Genomic DNA, 18,649 nt, shown 5'->3' with positions numbered 1-18,649 from the left:
TGCCGACACCTGTCCTCTGTCTCCCACATTCTATCATCTTGCCCCTCCCTGTGCTCTGGGAAGGAAATCATAAGAGCTGTAGGCAGTGGAAGATGAAGAGAAACCAGTATTCTGAAACAAGGAGCAATAATAACATAATAAATGGGAGAGTGCTAGGTTTTTACATTTCTCTGCTGATTTGATTTCCCAGATCAGTGATGGTTTGATACCACCATCATCCTCTAAGGGCTGCTTTAAGGATTAAATGAGGTAATACATAAAGCCCCTAGCCCCATGCCTAGGTGAAGGTATTATTTTATTTTATTAAAAAAGATATTAAGCACATTACTTCAAGAAAATCACAAAGGATTCCCAAAAGTTAAAAAAAATTACATCAGCGGTTCTAAACCCTTGGTACACACAAAGAAATTACCTAGTTAGTTTAAAGAAAAAAAAAAAAAGAAAGAAAGTAAATTTCTAATAAGAAAATGGACCAAGGGGCACCTGGGTGGCTCAGTGGGTTAAGCCTCTGCCTTCGGCTCAGGTAATGATCTCAGGGTCCTGGGATCGAGCCCCGCGTCAGGCTCTCTGCTCAGCAGGTAGCCTGCTTCCCCCTTCTCTCTCTCTGCCTGCCTCTCTGCCTACTTATGATCTCTCTCTCTCTCTCTGCCAAATAAATAAATAATCTTAAAAAAAAAGAAAAGAAAAGAAAAAAAGAAAATGGACCAAGAGAAAAATCAATCTAGGCTATCCAACGGTAAACCATTCATTCAGTCAAGGTGTCTGTCTGTCTCTCTCTCTCTCACACACATATACATGAAGAGATACCTAACTTCACAAGTTAGAAAAATACAAATTAAAACAAAATACCATCTTCACACAGCAAACAAGCAAAAGTGGAAAAGCTCGATGACAGGCAACGCTGCACGAAAAAGCAGCACTCTCTGTACCCCAGTGATGGGAGCATACACCGCTAGTCCTTCTGGAGGGCCACTAGGCAAAATCTATCACCCCCGTAATACACATATTGAGACAGACATTCTAGATGAACTGCCCACACGAAGGGACAACATGTGTCTGCACGGAGGGTGTGTCCACAGCTGGAGAATGTGGTCACACAGAGGGGGCAAGAACGAGGGGGGGCACTGAGGGAGAGCTGGGCATGGACAGATGGCACCAGAGTGGGGGGTGAGCAGCTGGCTGTTCTGGAAGAGGGACAGGTGGGAGGCAGGGGTTGCTGCTGTGTGAGGGACCCACTTTTCCAGAGTCTCTGAGGGCGAAGAGGGTGTGGGGGGGCCGCAGGGAGCCTGGCGGGGCACGCTGGCGTCAGCCGGGACAAGCAGGCTCAGCGTCTATTACTGCAGCTTCTCAGGCCGGCCACAGCGCCCTGTGTTTACCATCTCAAGGGAATGACAGGTGCTGGGGGGAGCAGGGAGGGGCAATGGAGGGTCTCCATAGATCCTGCAAAAGCATTCATAAGAGGGCTGCCTTCCAAGTTCAGAGAACAAAATGCAACATCACCAGGACATGCAAGTTAAGGCGGAACTGTGGTGTGCCCAGTGTTTCTTCCCTTAACCCCATAGTCCTGGGGGGAGGGGAGGGCTCCCCAGGACATCAGGTAGCAACTGAGTCCAGACAGCCATACCCCTGACACAGCAGTGCCCAGTGCGGGGGACCCTGGTGGGTCCGGCACAAACACTGACAAAATGGCCCAAGACTAGGAAAATGGGGCAAAGACAGGAGCTGGCCAGATATGTGCATTTGGGCATGCATGTCCACATCTCCACACCATGTTTTATTTGGACTGATGCATATGCTTACAGGAATGTGCAGCGCACAGTGGTCTGCAAACACTGCAGCTGGCTCTCCAGAGAGGAACAGGTGCATGCAGCAATAGCCAGTTACGTTCACCCCCAAAGCGTGACAGTAGAAGGCAGTAAGTACGTGCACTAGCGAAGAGCTTCAGCACACTCTTGGGTTAAATCTGCAAATGACGCTGTAGGTCCTAATTTTCATGAAGGCTCCACACAAATGAACCCATATAAAGGACTGAATGAAGTCTCCAAGTTCAGAGCCTGAACAGGTCCCAGAGGCCTGGCAGGGGTGGGGGGGCCTGGAGAAAAATGCAATTTTTTTTTTTTTTAATGCTCCATGATCCTGTGTTCCAGCCTTCCTCTTTACAATTAATTTACTACTTTTTGCAAATTAAAAGAAGTTGCAGAGCACAGACCTCAGCCCCCCTCTAAGGCCCCTCGACTGCAGTCTGGAAGGGGGGGTACCCCGGGAGCTCTGCTCAGAGCTAGGGGCGACACACCGACTCCGAGGTCTCCTGAAGAAGAGAGGCTCCTGGAATCTCTTAGCGCTTCTCCAGGGGAACGGATTCCATACAAACCTCAGACACTCAATTTCAGACTTCTATCCTGCTCCAGCATCCCCCAACCAGCGGTACTTACACGATCTCAGCGCTGTCTTCACAGAAGTCAATGTGCAACGTGACAGGCTTCGTGCAGTACAGCCTGAATTTCTTCGCTCGGTAGGGAAGCCGCATAAAGGTTTCAACTGCGACTCTGATGCTTCACAGTGAAACAGAAACATTTCCTTTACAATGCGGACTTCTATAGAGCAGATTTCTTTAAAGTACACTCCCCTGGTAACTGACATACCTAAAACGCACCCAAACCAGTTCTGTTTCTAATACAGCCACCAGCAGCAGAGAGAGCGTGCAGACCTGTGCCCCAGTCTTACTCTTCTCGTGTATAAAAGCATAAGATGGTGCCTGGGTAGCTCAGTGGGTTAAGCCTCTGCCCTCGGCTCAGGTCATGATCTCAGGGTCCTGGGATGGAGCCCTGCATGGGGCTCTCTGCTCGGCGGGGAGCCTGCTTCCGCCTGCCTCTCTGCCTACTTGTGATCTCTGTCAAATAATTAAATAAAACCTTAAAAAAAAAAAGTACATGCATGGATATTCAGAGTATCTTTGGTGTTAAAACTTCATGGTATGGGGGCTGAAGTATTAGAAAAATCATGTCTAACAAAGCTTCTCAGACTAAGAAACACTAGGAAATAATGAACAAGCCTGTGAAGCCAATTCTACTTAAAATTTTTAAATTACAAATTTTAATACACAACCCCAATGAGTTTCTATAAATGAGCATATATGTTATTTTTTGAGATGTTTTTATAGTTAGTATTTATCAATTCTGTACCAAAAAAGGGGCTGAGTTTTGATAAGTCTGTTGCTCAGCACTTTTATTTCCATTCTTCAGGCCAACGACAGCCCGCCTGTGCATACCATTTCGACAGAAGTGGATCTGGAAGCCCTGAAGGGGCAGCCTCGCCACCTCGTCTCCACAGTTCAGAAAAAGGTGCCGGTCCTGACTGCCCCTCAAGCCTCCCTGCACATTACTTAATCAAGGACTTCTCTTGCCCAAAACTCCGAATACTAAAAATCTTCCCAAACAATTAAACACAACATTTACTTTGATAACAAGACCGGTTATAAAGATGCAGAATCACAAGCTACAAAGGCATCTACTTTTTTTCTTAAGTATCTGCGAATTCCCAATGTTTGAGAAGTCCTTCTGCCATGAAATGCTTTACTCTTACTACAAAAATACTCTTTTGGAAGATGGGTCCTCATGTTAATTATTAAACTGATATCCTGGGGTGCCTGGGTGGCTCAGTTGTAAAGCATCTGCCTTTGGCTCAGGTCATGATCCCAGGGTCCTGGAATCGAGCCCCACACTGGGCTCTCTGCTCAGCAGGAAGCCTGCTTCTCCCTCTCCCACTCCCCCTACTTCTATTCCCTCTCTCTCTGTGTCTCTCTCTGTCAAATAAATAAAATCTTTAAAAAAAATAAAAATAAAAAAATAAACTGATATCCTCTTACTCTGGAACAGGAAACTATGTAAAATTATCCCAAACACAAAGGCTGACATGTTGCTGGTGTTTTCTAATGAACTGTTAATGGGTGGTCCTGGAGCCAAAGAGAGCCGCTTCGGAACCATTTCCCCACCTTCTGTGGCTATGGTCACGCCCTCACTCTGCTAAGGAAGAACACCAGGACTATTTGCACAGGCGCTCTGCTCCCCCTACTTGAGGCTGCACCAGCACCCACCCCTTCTGTGGGGACCTTCTGTGGGGACCTTCTGGCTCCAGGTAGGGTGTTTCCTGCAGCACAGCCTCCAGGAGGATGCATTCCACCACAGGAACACACTGGGAGGGGAGGCCGGGTGAGCACATGCTCTGCCCAGGAAGGACGGTGGAAGGAGGGCCCAGCTGCCTGGGTCCTCACTGCGACCACCAGCCCCTACACTGACTGCCTGTAGAGCTGGAATCTGCAACTGTCCCCATGGGAAGCTAAGAACATTCTAGTTCTCGGACCTCTATCCTCTCACTGTGAAAACAGACCTTCTCCTTCAAAACGGATATTCGTCTCCCTAAAAAGTGTAAGAAGAAATAAATACATACGTACTTTTTAGATTTCACAGGGATGTACTTGGCAAAATCCACAAGGAAACATTCTGCCAGGTAATGGTCGGCCGAAGACACGATGGACTTAATAACAGCCCTGCACCAACACCTCAGTTCCTGACAATACACCACACAGACCTACAGAACAGAAACCTTGGCGTTAAAACCCCCCCGTCGAGGGAGAGAACAAAAAGACACCCCCAAACCATCTCTGCCCACATTCTACCTTCCAGAAGAGGAAAGGCAGGGGAGGCAGCTGGGGCTGCCCATGCTGACCCCTGCCGGGCAGTAACCAGAGCACAGGGCAGCCAGGTCCTATTTCAGGCTCTCCTCCCCCAGTCATGCTGACTCCTTAAATAAGGACAGGCTTTGGAAAGTAAAACAAGGAAAATGCATTGCTTTGCCTTCTTAAGTCAGAAAACAAAGCTTACGAATGGGTGTCAAGCACGTGGCCAGACCCCTGTGAAATCCCCACCCAGGCTCACCTTGGCTCCAGGACGAGCTGTCTTCTGCACCAGCATGTGCCCAGCACCTACAACTGTGCTTGCTGTGCACGGAGCCTCCAACAACTACTCGATGAATGACTCCAGAAATCAGTGCGTGCCTGCAGCCCCACTCTAGGGAAACTGCCCCGCAGCAGTAACAGCCACCTGACCAACCCACCGTCCCACGGGGCTGCTAGGCCAGAGCAGACTCAACCGTGACCCAGACCAGCAAACCAGACACCAACCACAGGCTCAGAAAGGGCCCCGTGGGAGAAAGCTGTGTCCAACCGGGAAGAACCCAGCAGAGAGGAGACTGCCACGCGAGGGAACTGAACGCGGACGCCACAGAGTGGCCACTTTGCAAGGGATGGGCTCTTGGGAGCCTCCCATAATCCCAAAGTCAAATAACCGCAGAGAAATCTTGCCAAAGGGTGGAGGGTTTAAACAGATAACAGTTCAGCTGGCTTTGAACTGGTGGCGTATAGGGCTTCCACCAACCCAACAGGGGGCAATTAATGCATCAAGAACAATGAGGACAGCTGATGGAATATATTAAAAGCCGTGAGTTCAATACAGTCCTTTAAAAAATGAAGAGGAGACACAGAAGGCATGTGAAAGCGACCGTTTGGGAAGGTTAAACAGAAGGGCTGTTCAGGCCGTGCCGGTCACGGGATGGTGCCTCATCTGCAGGAAAAGCGGACGGGCACCCGCTGGAGGCAGGACTCGGGCGTCGCCCTCCGAATCTGCTGGGCTGTGCCAACAGTGCAATCACCTCCCAGTGCCACGCAAGGTGAAGCTCAACAGCCCAGGCACTCTGAGGGGTAGAAACCCGACCTCAAGTCTATCCAAAGCTTTATCCACATAAAGTAGAGGGGGTGGAAAGTTCAGCACCATCACAGGGAGGCACTCAGGCTCTCCAAATGTGGAGTATTTTAAAAGGACTACTGACTGGATTTCCTCACTTCAACAAGTCAATGGTATGGAAAAAAATAATGTTGTTAATGAAGATTTTGTTTGAAAGGGAAGGGGTGTTCCAATTATTTCTAATGTTTCTCATAGTTTATAAACCTTTCTCAGTAGAAAAATTCAAACTCTTCTAAAAAGTGACTGACTTGCAGAGAAAATCAGACAACGGGCCCAGGAGCCAAGGAAGAAGGGGCCGTGACGTGAGGCAAGGAAAATGAACAAGTGTGACTTGGCCACAGTCATGAGCCACAAAAGGGAGGCACTGGCCATGGACTGAAAACTCCCCTGCCCCCTCAGCCGAGGTCCCCATACCCATGGCAGATCTAGACTACATTCAGAAGAGCCTCCTGTTCCCCGCCCTAGGAGGATGGCCCGATGCCTGAATTTGGATGACATTCTATCTCCTACTGCCCCACTAGAATCTTCTACAATCTCTGCTTTCCAAAACCAGCCCGAATCTTGTGCAGCCAAAAGAACCTAACACAAGGCAGTGATTATGAGCAATTAAAACACCCTAAAAGCTTTTGCCATCAAAATGTGTACATTTTAAGCAGTATTTCAAGACACAGTGCTTAAAACATATGTAGATACATACCTGCCCTTCTTCCAACATTAACGGTTTTATTTCTATATCTTGACACATGTTATTATAGAAGTCATTCATGGCACTATTTAGTTTTTGATAATCAACTTCATGATCTAAAAAAGGACTACATCCTTTTATAATAACCCAGAAGCATCCTGGATCTTCAATCTGTAAAAATTTTAAAAGACAAACAAAACAGTGCCTGGTTTAAAAAACAGAACCATAAAATAATGAACCTTAGAGGCATGATAACTGTTACTAATTTAAGTGGTCTAACAAATTCTAGGTGAGCTCTAGATGAGCACCTGTCTTTTACAGTCAGACCAAAGGTAAAAGATTAAAAAAAGACTGTCAATATAGATCAAATCATCACACTGTACACCTTAAACTCATACAATGTTATTTATTATATTTATGTTATTATATATTATATTTCAACTCAGCCGGATAACAGGTAAAAGATGCAAAGATAAAATTCTAAAACATTTAAAAAGTTAAAAAAACATATAACCAATAACCAGTAATTTTTTAAATTATGTGCTGTGACTCAAAAAAGCAGAGATAAATGTCCTGCATCTCCTGTGTTTTTTTAATTTTATTTTTTTAAAGACTTTATTTGAGAGAGCGAGCTCATGAGGGCAGAAGGAGAGGGAGAAGCAGACTCCCTGCTGAGCAGGGAGCCTGGTAGGGGACTTGATCCCAGGATCCTGAGATCATGACACAACACAAGCCAAAGGCAGATGCTTAACCGACTGTACCCCTAGGTACCCCATCTCCTATATTTTTAAAATATTCATGATAAAATACAAAAGCAAGGTTTCATGTTTGCAATATGCTGTGTCTTTGTAAGAAGGAGAGGTAAATATGAATACATGTATATTCTGTTCATAAAATTTAAAAAAAATGATGGCAGAAAAAACAAAACAAATACAAGTTATGACCTACAGGAAGCCAAGAATAGAAGAGATGGGGATGAAAGTCAGACTTCTCTGAATGTATCTCGATATAGATCAGTGTCATTAGAACCAAGATTTTCATCGTTAGAAGGTATAGATGTAAAATAAAAAGTTAAATTTGACTTGAAGATATCAATAAGAACTCAAGACTTTCCAAAGGTATTTATTTCCTAACTCTGCTTACTGAAAGGGCCTAAAAGCAATGACATCTTAAGACTTCCGGTCCTGGGCGCCTGGGTGGCTCAGTGGGTTAAAGCCTCTGCCTTCAGCTCGGGTCATGATCTCAGGGTCCTGGGATCGAGTCCCGCATTGGGCTTTCTGCTCAGCGGGGAGCCTGCATCCCCCCCCCCCTCTGCCTATTTGTGATCTCTCTCTCTCTGTCAAATAAATAAATAAAATCTTAAAAAAAAAAAAAAAAAAGAACAGAACAATTCAAGAAAACTTGTCTTAAAAAAAAAAAAGAAGACTTCTGGTCCTAGGTACCAAGTGGCAGGGGAACAGATGTTCAAGTTAATATTCTATTTTTCTAAATATCTGAATACTTTTATAATAAATAGTTGGGGGAAAAAAGAACAGTGGGCCACTCTCGTTCCAGGTCATGGCAGAGTGGTTTACATGGACTAACCCACTTGCAAGTAACAATGATCACCCCAGGAAAAAATACAAAATAATAAACACAAAGGCGCTGAAAAGAACAGAAACCACAGGGACTGGATGCTTTGCCAAGAGGATTGGCCTTGGGGGAGATCCACATTTCCTCACAGCTTTTCCAGTCCAGGAGGAAGGGCTGCAACTCAGGCAGAAAGCCACTGTGTGTGCGGCTTGAGGAACCAGAGAAGGGAGTTTGGGGGCTACAAGAGCAGCTGTACGTTGAGGGGAGAAATTCTGAAAGAGCCCCAAGGGGGAGAGCCAAGTCCTCGGTGAGCCTGCACGGCACAGTGAGCCCCGCAGTCCAGGGGAGAGCGACCCTGAGAAGGTGGACAGAAACACCACAGTTTTGGCTGCTGCCCCTGAGAACGGCAAACTCGTACCATGTCACCTCCCCAAACCTCTGCACAGAGAGGCCCTTCCCGGGGATGACACTCCCCCACCCCTAAAATGCCTGCCTGGGGAAGCTCAAGGCCACCAGGAGAAGCCACCGTCTGTTTAGGCGGCTTCGGACAGAGACCCTTGACCTTCCTGTGAGCATTTCCTCAGAGGGGCTGACAGGTGCCAACCCTCCCCATCCCTTTGAGATGTGTCTGTACCTCCTGCTACTCAGGAGAACCTGTGGGGGGCCGGAGGCCGTGGCGGCCACCTGGGACCTCCTTCCTCAGGGCAAAGCACTGACCGGCCCCTGATCCCAAGTATCCCTGGAGCCCCTCCCCTCCTCTTCCTCGGTCTTCCCTCAAAATGCTCGCCCCCCCTCTCGCCTTCCCCAGCTCCTGCCACCACTGCCGGCAGCTAATGCTCTGACCAATGTATGCCTTTGTCTGTCTTTGGCAGCCATCACTGGGAAACCTTCTGCAGCGGGAGTCCGGCCAAATTCATAAGGCTCAGTAGGCACCGCGGCCTCTCCTGGGAAACCGCTGACAGCCACGCCTGTGAACTCCAGACCGCACTGCTGGACAAACCCAGGCGTCCCAAGAAAGGGTAGTTTTTTAACAAATGATGCAGAAACAATTAACTATCTGAATCCACAAAAATTAAATTGGATCCATTTTTCATTCCAGATACAAAAATTAACTCCGATGGGTCTTATAGCTAAATGTAAAATATAAAACTATAAAACTTCTAAAAGAATACATGGGGGAGGGGCGCCTGGGTGGCTCAGTGGGTTGAGGCCTCTGCGTTCGGCTCAGGTCATGATCCCAGGGTCACGGGATCGAGCCCAACATCGGGCTCTCTGCTCAGCGGGGAGCCTGCTTTCCCCCACCCCCTCTCTGCCTGCCTCTCTGCCTACTTGTGATGTCTCTCTCTCTCTCTGTCAAATAGATAAATAAAATCTTAAAAAAAAAAAAAATACATGGGGGAAATCCTTGTCATGACGGGTTAGACAAAGATTTTCGATGTAACACCAAAAGTTTAATTTGTACAAGCAAAAATTGATAAGTTGGACCTAATCCAAATTTTAAAATTTGCCTGTTGAAAGACATTGTTAAGAGAAAGAAAAGTCATAAACTGGGAGAAAATATTTGCAATAACATCCAACTTCAAAGAACTTCATCCACAATATAAAGGCTAAAAACTCAATAAGAAAATGACCAAGTAGAAGAAATGGACAGATCCGAACGGACACTTGACCCAAAGGGATGGAAGGATGGCAAGCAAACCCACGGAAAAATGATTAGCATGTCATCCATCATTAGAAAATGCACATTAGGGGGTGCCTGGGTGGCTCAATGGGTTAAGCCTCTGCCTTCAGCTCAGGTCATGATCCCAGGACCCTGGGATCGAGCCCCATATTGGGCTCTCTGCTCCGTGGGGAGCCTGCTTCCTCCTCTCTCTCTCTCTGCCTACTTGTGATCTCTGTCAAATAAATAAATAAAATCTTAAAAAAAAATGCACATTAAAACCACAAGATACCACTACACACTAAACACTACCAGAACAGCTACAATCTATAAACTGACCCTATCACATATCACATGCTGGTGAGGATGCAAAACAACTAGACATTTTTTAAGATTTTATTTTTAAGTAATTCCTATACTTCACTTTTTTTTTTTTTAAGATTTTATTTATTTATTAGAGAGATCACAAGCAGGCAGAGAGGCAGGCAGAGAGAGAGGAGGAAGCAGGCTCCCCGCTGAGCAGAGAGTCCGATGCGGGGCTCAATCCCAGGACTCTGAGATCATGACCTGAGCCGAAGGCAGTGGCTCAACCCACTGAGCCACCCAGGCGCCCCTATACTTCACTTTTTAAGCACTTTCTACACATCAAATTCACAACCCCAAGGTCAAGAATCCCAATTCCAGGTGCCCTGCAGATAGAACGCTTACACATTGCCAATGGGAACCCATAATGGTATGGTCACCGTGGAAGATTTTCTCACGAAGTTAAACAGGTAATCCAAGCCTAGTTATGTATCCATGAAATGGAACTTGGGTTCACACAAAAACCTGTCTGTAAAGGTTAGAGCGGCTTTATTTATAATCGCCCCAAACTGGAAACAACTCAAAGGGCCTCCAGCTGGTGACTGTACAAACTTGCATGTTCTTTCAGTGGAGGACTGCTCAGCAGTGAAAAGGAAGCCGTCGAGACTCACACAACCACCTAGGCAGGTCTCAAATGCACCCACTAAGAGAAGCCTGACCGGGAGGCTAGCCCCATGGCATGATCGGAATGATCGTGTGCCCACCCACATTTCCAATCTTACAACATCCTGGAAAAGACAAAGCTAACAGGGAAGATAAAGATCAGTGGTTCCAGGGGATCTGGACTGGGACAAAGAAAGGACTACAAAGGAGCGAAAGGTAATGGAGGGGTGAGGGAACTGCTCTCTACTTTGATTGTGGTGGTGGTAACAGGACTGTATGATTTTTCAAAATGTCACAGAATTCTACATGAAAAATGATGAAGGTTACCATATATAAATCGTACCCCAATTTAAAAAATAGTTTATGGGGGCATCTGGGTGGCTCAGTGGGTTAAGCTTCTACCTTCAGTTCAGGTCATGATCTCAGGGTCCTGAGATTGAGCCCCAGCATCAGGCTCTCTGCTCAGCAGGAGCCTGCTTCCTCCTCTCTCTCTGCCTGCCTCTCTGCTACTTGTGATCACTGTCAAATAAATAAAATCTTTTTAAAAAATAAAAAATAGTTTATGCGTTTTAAAAAAGAAGCAGGCCTGGGTGGCTCAGTCAGTTAAGCTTCTGACTCCTGGTTTGGCTCAGGTCATGATCTCAATCTGTGAGATAGAGCCCCACCTCCAAGGGCTCTGAGCTCAGCAGGGAGCCTGCTTGAGCTTCTCAACCTCTGCCCCTTTCCCCACACACCACTCCCTAAAGTAACTAAAATCTTAAAAAAAAAAAAAAAAAAAAAAAAAAAGTGCAGCAAACACGGCAAAATGTTAAAATATTTGACAAAGCTACTTACCTTGGTGGATTTCCAGATGTTTATATTTTTTATACTTTTTTGTATGTCCAGCATATTTTCTAATAAAAAGTTAGACTTTTAACTATGTTTAATCACAGGAATGATTTTAAAAGCTTGTCCTCTGATGTGATATTGCCCATGCAGTATTTTTACTAAAAATGCCTAACCTAAACATAATTATGAAGAAACAAACAAATCTGAACCGAGTGATATTTTGCAAAGCAACTGCCCTTGTTCTTCATAAATTTCAATGACATCAAAGACACAAAAAAGCCAGGGAACGGACCTAAATTAAAGGAGACGAAGAGGCCATGATAACTAAATGCAATGTACAATTTTTGATTGGATCCTGGAGCACAGAAAACAAGTTTGAGAAGACATTATTGAGACAAATGGAGAAATTTGAACACAGACTATGTATTATGGTACTGGATCAATGTTAAATTTCTCAAGTCCGATAATTACATCACGATGATGTAAGAGAAAGTCTTGGTTCTTAGGAAATACATGTGTAAGGATTTAGAGTTCTAAACTCATTCTCAAATGGGTCTGTAAAAAGTAATTTCCTGTATATCTAGCAAGTAATTTCCTATATATCTATTTATAAAGAAATATGCAAATCAACAAAATAATAATTAGGGTATAGAGCATACGGTTATTCTCAATATGGTTTTTGTGACTTGTTTTTATATCTGAAAATCTTCAAAATATAAAGTTGGAAAGATGCTTAAAAAAATTTTTAAGGCATCATAGATCCTTTGAAGTTACCAAAAAAAAAAAAAAAAATATATATATATATATATATATTTAAAATTTGCCTCTAAAACCTCAAAACTGTAGGCCAGGTTCGCTTTTACCAACTAGGAGAATACGAGCTTTACTGGGAGGGGATGGATGCCCTAGGATGGGGAGCCTCCCATCTCTGACACTGGCTGCTTCCAGCCAAGCCTATAAACCAATACCGGCCAGTGTAATCACCCTTACACATTTTCCCCCCTGCATGTCTGTTGTATTTCCATTAGAAAAATACCACCTATATAAAATTTTGGTCTACTTTCTTCTCCTTTACCCCTGCCATTCAAACTTGAATACTTAAATTTTATTCAAATAAATGCAGAATCATTTATCTGGCAAGAGAACTAAATATTTCATGTCATTACTAGGATTTAATCGAATTAGGTGTACTCCTTATTGTTTCTCAGGCATGATTAACCCATCTTTTGTTAGTTCCTTTATTATTTGTTATTTCCCTTTACGTCTTTACTTCCCTGAGTAATAATGTCATGAGTGTCATTTTCCACATTCGGTACTATTTATGTGTCCAAGTGTAATTTATAACATCATCTAATCTTTAATTTCTGTTCAAGTTCCCTTAGTGTGTGGTATTTCCATAATAACTCCAGATATCTTAGTCAAACTTAACCTCTCCAACATCGATTGTAAAAATTAAGATGTTAATTTTAAAATGCTGTGACAGGAGCACTTGGGTGGCTCAGTCTCTTAAGAGTCTGCCTTCGGCTCAGGTCATGATCCCAGGGTCCTGGGATCGAGCCCCACATCGGGCTCTCTGCTCGGCGGGGAGCCTGCTTCCTCCTCTCTCTCTCTCTCTCTGCCTGCCTCTCTGCCTACCTGTGATCTCTGTCTGTCAAATAAATAAATAAAATATTAAAAAAATAAAAAATTTATATATATATATATATATATATATATATATATATATATATATATTTTTTTTTTTTTAAATTTCCTTTTCCCAGAGACCAAAACCCACCCGTTTGCTCTGGTTTGTAAACTCATTCCAACTAACCTTGTGAACACGCCCTGCCTTCGGCCTCGTGCCTCTTACCCGCGACTCGGAGCTGCAGCTGCCGGCACGCCCCACCTCCTTCAGGCCGCTTAGAGGACTGGGGATCGGAGCCCCAGGGTGCACGCGTGGCGAGGGACCGCCAGAGTCCCGGGGCGCGAGCGAGCAATTTCCCGCGTGAAGCTGGGACGGCCGTGTGTGGAGGGGTGGTTGCCATAAGGGGCCCTGAAATGGGAACACCCCCCCCCCCCGGAGGGAACCAGCCGACGGTCCCCGTGTTCAAAGACTGGGACCCAGGGGGCTCTACGCCAGCGCCTCCCAGGACGGGTGAGGGTGGGAGAAGGCGTTACGGTCCATCCTCCCCCGCTAAGGTTGCAGAGTCGGTAAATCCACGATGAGTAACTTTTTACTGAGTCCCAAACAACACCTGGGCACATGTGAACTGAAATCTCGTGTTGTCGATCTGCCGTCGGGGGTCCGGAATCCCATCCGGCAAGCCCACCCGCGGGTCCGCCCCTGCGCGGGGAGAGCCCGGCCGACCGGGGCTGGGCGCTCGCTCACCTTCAGCACCAGCACCTCGAGCATCTTCCCCGCGCGTCGCTCCCGCCCGACGCCCGGCGTGGTGAGACAAGCACCGTCGCGGCCGCGTCCCTTTCCGGGTCTTCCCGTCGTCCCTCACTCGGAAGGTGCTTCGCGGGCAAAACCCGCGGCACGGCCGGCCTCCGCTCTCCGTGGGGGACCCCGGCGCGCCCAGCTCCGGCCCCCGGGCCCCGCAGGCCGCTGCGCACCACCCGCGACGCCCCGCGCCCTCCCAAAAGGACGCCTCTGGGGGCGCGCTCGCGGCTTGGGCACTGCGCCCCCCCCCCCACGTCCGACCCCGGCCCCGCAAGCCTCGAGGCTTCTAGAAGGCCCGCGAGGCGCCAACGGCCGGGACAACTGCCGGCCGCCCTGCACACAGCACCAGGTGCGGCGGGGCGGGGCAGGGGCGCGGGGAGGAGACACGCCGGGGGCGGGGGGGGAGGCGCAGTATGGATGGCGCCGGGCGTCACGTGGCTCGCCCCTCACCAGCCAGCGTCTCAAGCGCCAGGAGTCCCCTCGCGGGGCCCGCCTCCACCTGGTGGCCCTAGGGCTGAGGAAGAGGCTCAGCCGGTCACCAAAGTGAGGGTGGGGAGTAGGGGTTGGGGGGAAGGGGACTCCAGGCAACATCACCTCCCCCCACTCCCCACCTCAGCCTCCCGCTTTGGGTCCCAGATTTCCTCCCACCTGACCCTTAGCTGGCAGGGGTCCCCCAGACTCTGTCACTCACTGGCCATTCTGGTCACCAAACTGCAGACTCCAACGCCTGGCTCTTCCCGGCACGTGTATTTGTTGCTGAGGCACCGAAGAGTTCTCTAAATTTTAAACACCTGGATGCCTTAGTTTTTCTCACTTAAAAAATGAGACTCCCTGCTGTGAAATGTGTAGACCTAGTGATTTATAGACCTGTACCCCTGGGGCTAATAATACATTAAATGTTAATTTAAAAAATTTGTTTTTAAATGAGACTCACAATTAGATGGGGTCACACCGTTAAATAAAGGGCACCCAAGAAGCACTCAGGGACGGTTAGCTTTTGTTACTATCTCAGGAACCTCCCTCCAGCATTTGCATAAGTCAACACACAAGAAGAAAAATGAATATTCCTTAAAAATCAAAGGAACCACAGCATAAATAATAAAAAAAATTCCGGCCCTATGTGGTTTTACAGGTGAATCTTTCAATATCTTGATCGTGAAAAAAAATTTTTTTTAAGCCCACGTGAAGAGGTATTAACTTCCTAATAAGGGAACCAACAAGATGGCCCCCCCAATTTTTTTTTTGCACCAATTTCTTGAGCGTGGCAGTTGTGGGGTTATGTTTTCAGGAAACAGAATGCTCACAAAAGCATCCAGTTTCAAAAGCTTGTTAGATTTCACAAGGTCAAGCAGCAGAACTGCTTAAAATCTCAGGCAGGAGAGTTGGAGAAGAGAGGTGTGTGGACTTCCAGTAAGGAGGAAAACACAGCTCCTGAGTACATGAGGTTCCCCTGTTGATGAACTGGACTAACCAGGCTTCACCTCCAGTGGAGGCATCTGGAAGGACCAACAAACCTGAAAGCTCCAGACTTTGTCAGAAAGGTGTGAAAGGACCAGATCTTATTTATTTATTTTTAATACAATCTTTTTTTAAAAATTTATTTATTTGACAGATCACAAGCAGGCAGAGAGGCAGGCAGAGAGAGAGGAGGAAGCAGGCTCTCTGCTGAGCAGAGAGCCCGATGCGGGGCTCGATCCCAGGAGCGATCCCAGGAGCGATCCCAGGACCCCGGGATCATGACCCGAGCTGAAAGCAGAGGCTTCAACCCACTGAGCCACCCAGGTGCCCCAGGACCAGATCTTATTTAAACAGGAGTTCCCAGGAACTGTTCCCAAGCCCCAAAGAAAGTGCAGAGTACAGCTTTCTCCCAGTTCTTGGTTTGTGGTCAACATTTCTTTTTCTTTTGACTAGAACCCATGCTACATATGATGTTTCAACACAGCGCTCAGAAAATGGAGGTATTTCTCCATCCTGCTTCCTAGTTCCCCTGAGGATGAAGGGGATCAGTTCCATACCTGTAACCTGTCACCCTCCCCCCCCCCCCCGCCACACACACACCACCACTAGCTAGTGGGAAGGCTTGTTTTAGAGATTACTCCACAATAAGTAATTCATGGGTATGTGATGTACAGCATGGTGATTTTAGTTAATAATACTGTACTGCATATTTGAAAGTTGATAAGAGAATAGATCTTAGAAGTTCTCATCACCAGAAACCAATTTTTTTGTAACTATGTTTGGGGACAACTAGACTTATTGTGGTGATCATTTCAAAAGACATATAAATATCAAATCATTGTGTTGTGCACCTGAAAGTAATGTAATATGTTGATTATACAGGGGTGCCTGGCTGGCTCAGTCAGTGAAGCATGTGCCTCGATCTTGGGGTTGTGGGTTCGAGTCCCACATTGGGTGTACAGATTGCTTAAAAATAAAATCTTTAAAAAAATTACTCCACAACTTAATAATATGAAAATACTCCTAGTGCATTTTCCTAAGGGAATTAAGTCCTGATATTAAAACCAGACAAAGACAATACAAAGAACTGTAGACTAATAGACGAATTCCATTTATCATCATAGGAGCTGAAATCTCAAATAAAATGCTACCAAGTAAAACCCACGACAAAAAAAAAAAAAAAAAAAGTAAGCCACGGCCAAGTAGGGTGAAAGGCTTATTTCAGTGGTGCAAGAATGTTAAATATTTGTCAGGAACAAATTTGGCCATTTCATGGTACAGCAAACAATCAAAAGCTGTCACAAGCAGATTGGCTCTGCGTGCACCATGAAGTGATGTTAGGTGTTAGAAAATTAAAGTTTTTTCCCTTTATGGGAAGGATATTCTGGTTCTGCAAATGGCCTAAGTGGAGGGTAATCTATTACTGTTTTGCTTCCCATCCCAAAGCATCTTTCAAGTCCCCAAGGGAAGGGAGAAAGGGAGAGAAAACAAAACATTAGGAATGGCAGGAGGGGAAGTCGGAGATAGCAGGACCTCCAATCCAGCGGGACTGCCAGAGCATTCTCTCCTCACTGTGCTCATGGTTGGGGTGGAAGAGAGAGGAACTGAACCAAGTTTTCCAGAACTGGCACAATTCTTTTTTATTATTATTTTATTTTATTTATTTATTTGAGAGAGAGAGGAAGAGTCTGCATCTCCCCACAGAGCAGGACCCAGATGTAGGACTCAATCCCAGGACCCTGTAATCATGTCCTGAGCCAAAGGCAGATACTTAACCAGTTGAGCCACTCAGGTGCCCCTGCAACTGGCATAATTCTTAAAAATGAGCCCAGGAAGGGCCCGTTCTCTCTTCCCTCCCTCCAAGATCTCTTCTCTCCCAAATGTAGTTCAAATCATCTTACCTAGGAGACATCAATTCTAAACAACAGTCTGCACTTCCCTAGTTTTAAAATATTCTCATTTTGACAAAAAGGAATGAAAAAAGAAGTTTGGTCCCAAAGCTGGCTTAATCATTTGTCAGTTGATTTTTTAAGAAAAGAACTTTTTTTGCTTTTATTTCTGAGACATTTTGCATCAATTGAGAGAGAGAGAGAGAGGACATTACAGTTATGGGATCATAGCCCAAAGATACAAGCCTGGTTCTTGCCCAGTGTTTCCCCAAGACACCTCAGTTGCCTTTCATGGAATTGATCTGTCCGTCAGAGAATGCCTTGTTCATGGTTCCCACTAATAATAAACATCTATCAGATTATCCCTGCTTCTCGTGAATTTTTAACAGCTCGATGTTGTTATTCACTGCAAGAAGTTTCCCGTATCTCCATTTTGAGCTATACACTATCAAACTAAAATTAACCTTGTCCCATTTACTGCTTTGTACACTGATATTTCATCTAATTAATAATCTCTAAGCTTTTCATATTTTTTCTCTTTACTTTTAACTTTCTTGCAGAATTGTTTTAATTGACTTATAATTAGATTTCGGTTTTTTTTTCCCACCTGGAGATGTAGTTGATGCATGACATTGTAGACGTCTAAAGCATTTAACATAGTGATTTGATATATGTATATATTATGAAATAATCACCACAATAAGTTTAGTTAACAACCGTCACCTCACAGAGTTAGTTTTTTCCTTGTGATGAGAACCTTTAAGATCTACTCTCAGCAATTTTCAAATACACAACCTAATATTATTAACATAGTCATCACATTGTATATTACATCCTTAGAACTTACTTATCTTTTTAAAAAACATTTTATTTATTTATTTGTCAGAAAGAGAGAGAGCACAGGCAGGCAGAGTGGCAGGCAGAGGCAGAGGGAGAAGCAGGCTCCCTGCCAAGCAAGGAGCCTGATGTGGGACTGGATCCCAGGACCCTGGGATCATGACCTGAGCCGAAGGCAGCCGCCCAATAGACCCAGCCACCCAGGCGTCCCTAGAACTTACTTATAATTGAAAGTTTGTACCTTTTGATCACCTTCACTAATTCCTGCACCATGTACCACCCACCTCTGGCAACCAAAAATCTGATCTCTGTTTCTATGGGTGTGGTGTTCTGTTTTGTTTTTTTAGATTCCACATATAAGTGAGATTATGCAGTATTTGTCTTCCTCTGTCTGATTTATTTCATTTAGCATATTGCCTTCAAGGTCCATCCATGTTTCACAAATGGCAGGACTTCCTTGTTTATGGCTGAATGGTATTCCATTATATATAATTAATTAATGAACATTACATATATCACATATATTAGAAC

At 45.6% G+C, this 18,649-nt stretch overlaps 1 protein-coding gene across 8 annotated transcripts in view; it reads right to left on the bottom strand.

Annotated features, from left to right (window-relative positions):
- TDRD12 (tudor domain containing 12) overlaps positions 1–14,754 on the bottom strand; it is a 66,921-nt gene extending 52,167 nt beyond the window's left edge. For 2 of the 8 annotated variants that reach the window (XR_007123867.1, XM_047711095.1), the window contains exons 1-4: positions 13,881–14,251; positions 6,496–6,654; positions 4,451–4,587; positions 2,433–2,552 (exon numbers count right to left, since the gene is read on the bottom strand). Coding sequence is in view for 7 of the 8 variants with exons in the window: in XM_047711095.1 (XP_047567051.1) it covers positions 2,433–2,552; positions 4,451–4,587; positions 6,496–6,654; positions 13,881–13,904 (440 nt within the window). In the remaining variant the exon portion in view is untranslated. Of the gene's footprint in view, positions 1–2,432; positions 2,553–4,121; positions 4,184–4,450; positions 4,588–6,495; positions 6,655–13,880; positions 14,254–14,582 lie in introns of those variants that run through there. The other 6 variants (XM_047711100.1, XM_047711101.1, XM_047711096.1 and 3 more) reach the window with 4 other exon arrangements.
- Positions 14,755–18,649: the final 3,895 nt, after the last annotated feature.

This window comes from Lutra lutra, chromosome 17 (assembly GCF_902655055.1).
Source record: "Lutra lutra chromosome 17, mLutLut1.2, whole genome shotgun sequence".
Lineage (NCBI taxonomy): Eukaryota > Metazoa > Chordata > Mammalia > Carnivora > Mustelidae > Lutra > Lutra lutra.
The sequence above is the reverse complement of the archived record's forward strand: the minus strand, read 5'-3'. Positions and strand labels throughout refer to the sequence as shown.